The sequence below is a fragment of the Acanthamoeba castellanii genome, assembly GCF_000313135.1.
Source record: "Acanthamoeba castellanii str. Neff unplaced genomic scaffold scf7180000083742, whole genome shotgun sequence".
Classification (NCBI taxonomy): Eukaryota; Discosea; order Longamoebia; family Acanthamoebidae; genus Acanthamoeba; species Acanthamoeba castellanii.
The window spans coordinates 3020-3726 of NW_004457559.1; the positions used below are offsets into that span (position 1 = coordinate 3020).

General features: G+C 51.5%; 1 protein-coding gene across 1 annotated transcript; it reads left to right on the forward strand.

The window, feature by feature from the left end:
* Positions 1-208: 208 nt before the first annotated feature.
* ACA1_012630 (uncharacterized protein) lies at positions 209-658 on the forward strand (the record flags this gene model as incomplete). Its single annotated transcript, XM_004342323.2, is given in 3 exon segments — positions 209-364; positions 528-616; positions 634-658. Coding segments are annotated over 3 exon segments (270 nt in total), but the record flags the coding sequence as incomplete, so codon positions are not given.
* Positions 659-707: the final 49 nt, after the last annotated feature.

A 707-nucleotide genomic window follows, 5' to 3' on the forward strand; every position in this document is an offset into this window, starting at 1 on the left:
CGTCCTGTATTTTTCTCTAGAAGAATGCGGACAGCTTTTCTCCTCGGTCTGGGCCTTGTGGTCCTTCTCTCGTGCCTCTCTGGTAATCTCCCAGATCCGTAATTTCATGTTCATTTTCAGCTTTGTTTTATTGCATGTTCTTCTCAACCGATTTGATGATGACCCCTCCCCTTGCTATCTCCGGTTCTAACCTTGCGCCTTCGCAGGCGCGAATGGGTTGAATCACTTCATTGAGTGGTACACCGGCAACCCGGCTTTCACGGGCACCGATCCGCTGAACTCGTGCACAACCTCTGGCGGCCAATTCTACTACTGCACCACCGTCAACCTCTACGATACCGTCAACTGGTATGTGCCTTCCTCGGTACGTCCCCCCCCCCCATTTTGCCAACTGTTCACCAAAGACTTTACTTTTTTTGACGGCCCAATTTTGGTTTCTAATTGTTATTCTCGAAGTTAAATAACGCAACCACAGCTGTGGTGTGCCTCGAGGATCTTACCCGCCCTATCACGTGGTGTGCGCGCAGGCTCCCAATGGCTATTTCTCGTTTGTGCAAGCCACCGATTCGACGTTCGACTACATGGTGGAGAACTTCAAGTTCCGAGCCCTTCCCGAGTTCTTCGCCGCCCGAGGTACGTGTCCGTCGTTTTCTCATGACGCACGCGTCAACGCTCATGACGCCTCACTTCTTCTTTCCTTCACTTTC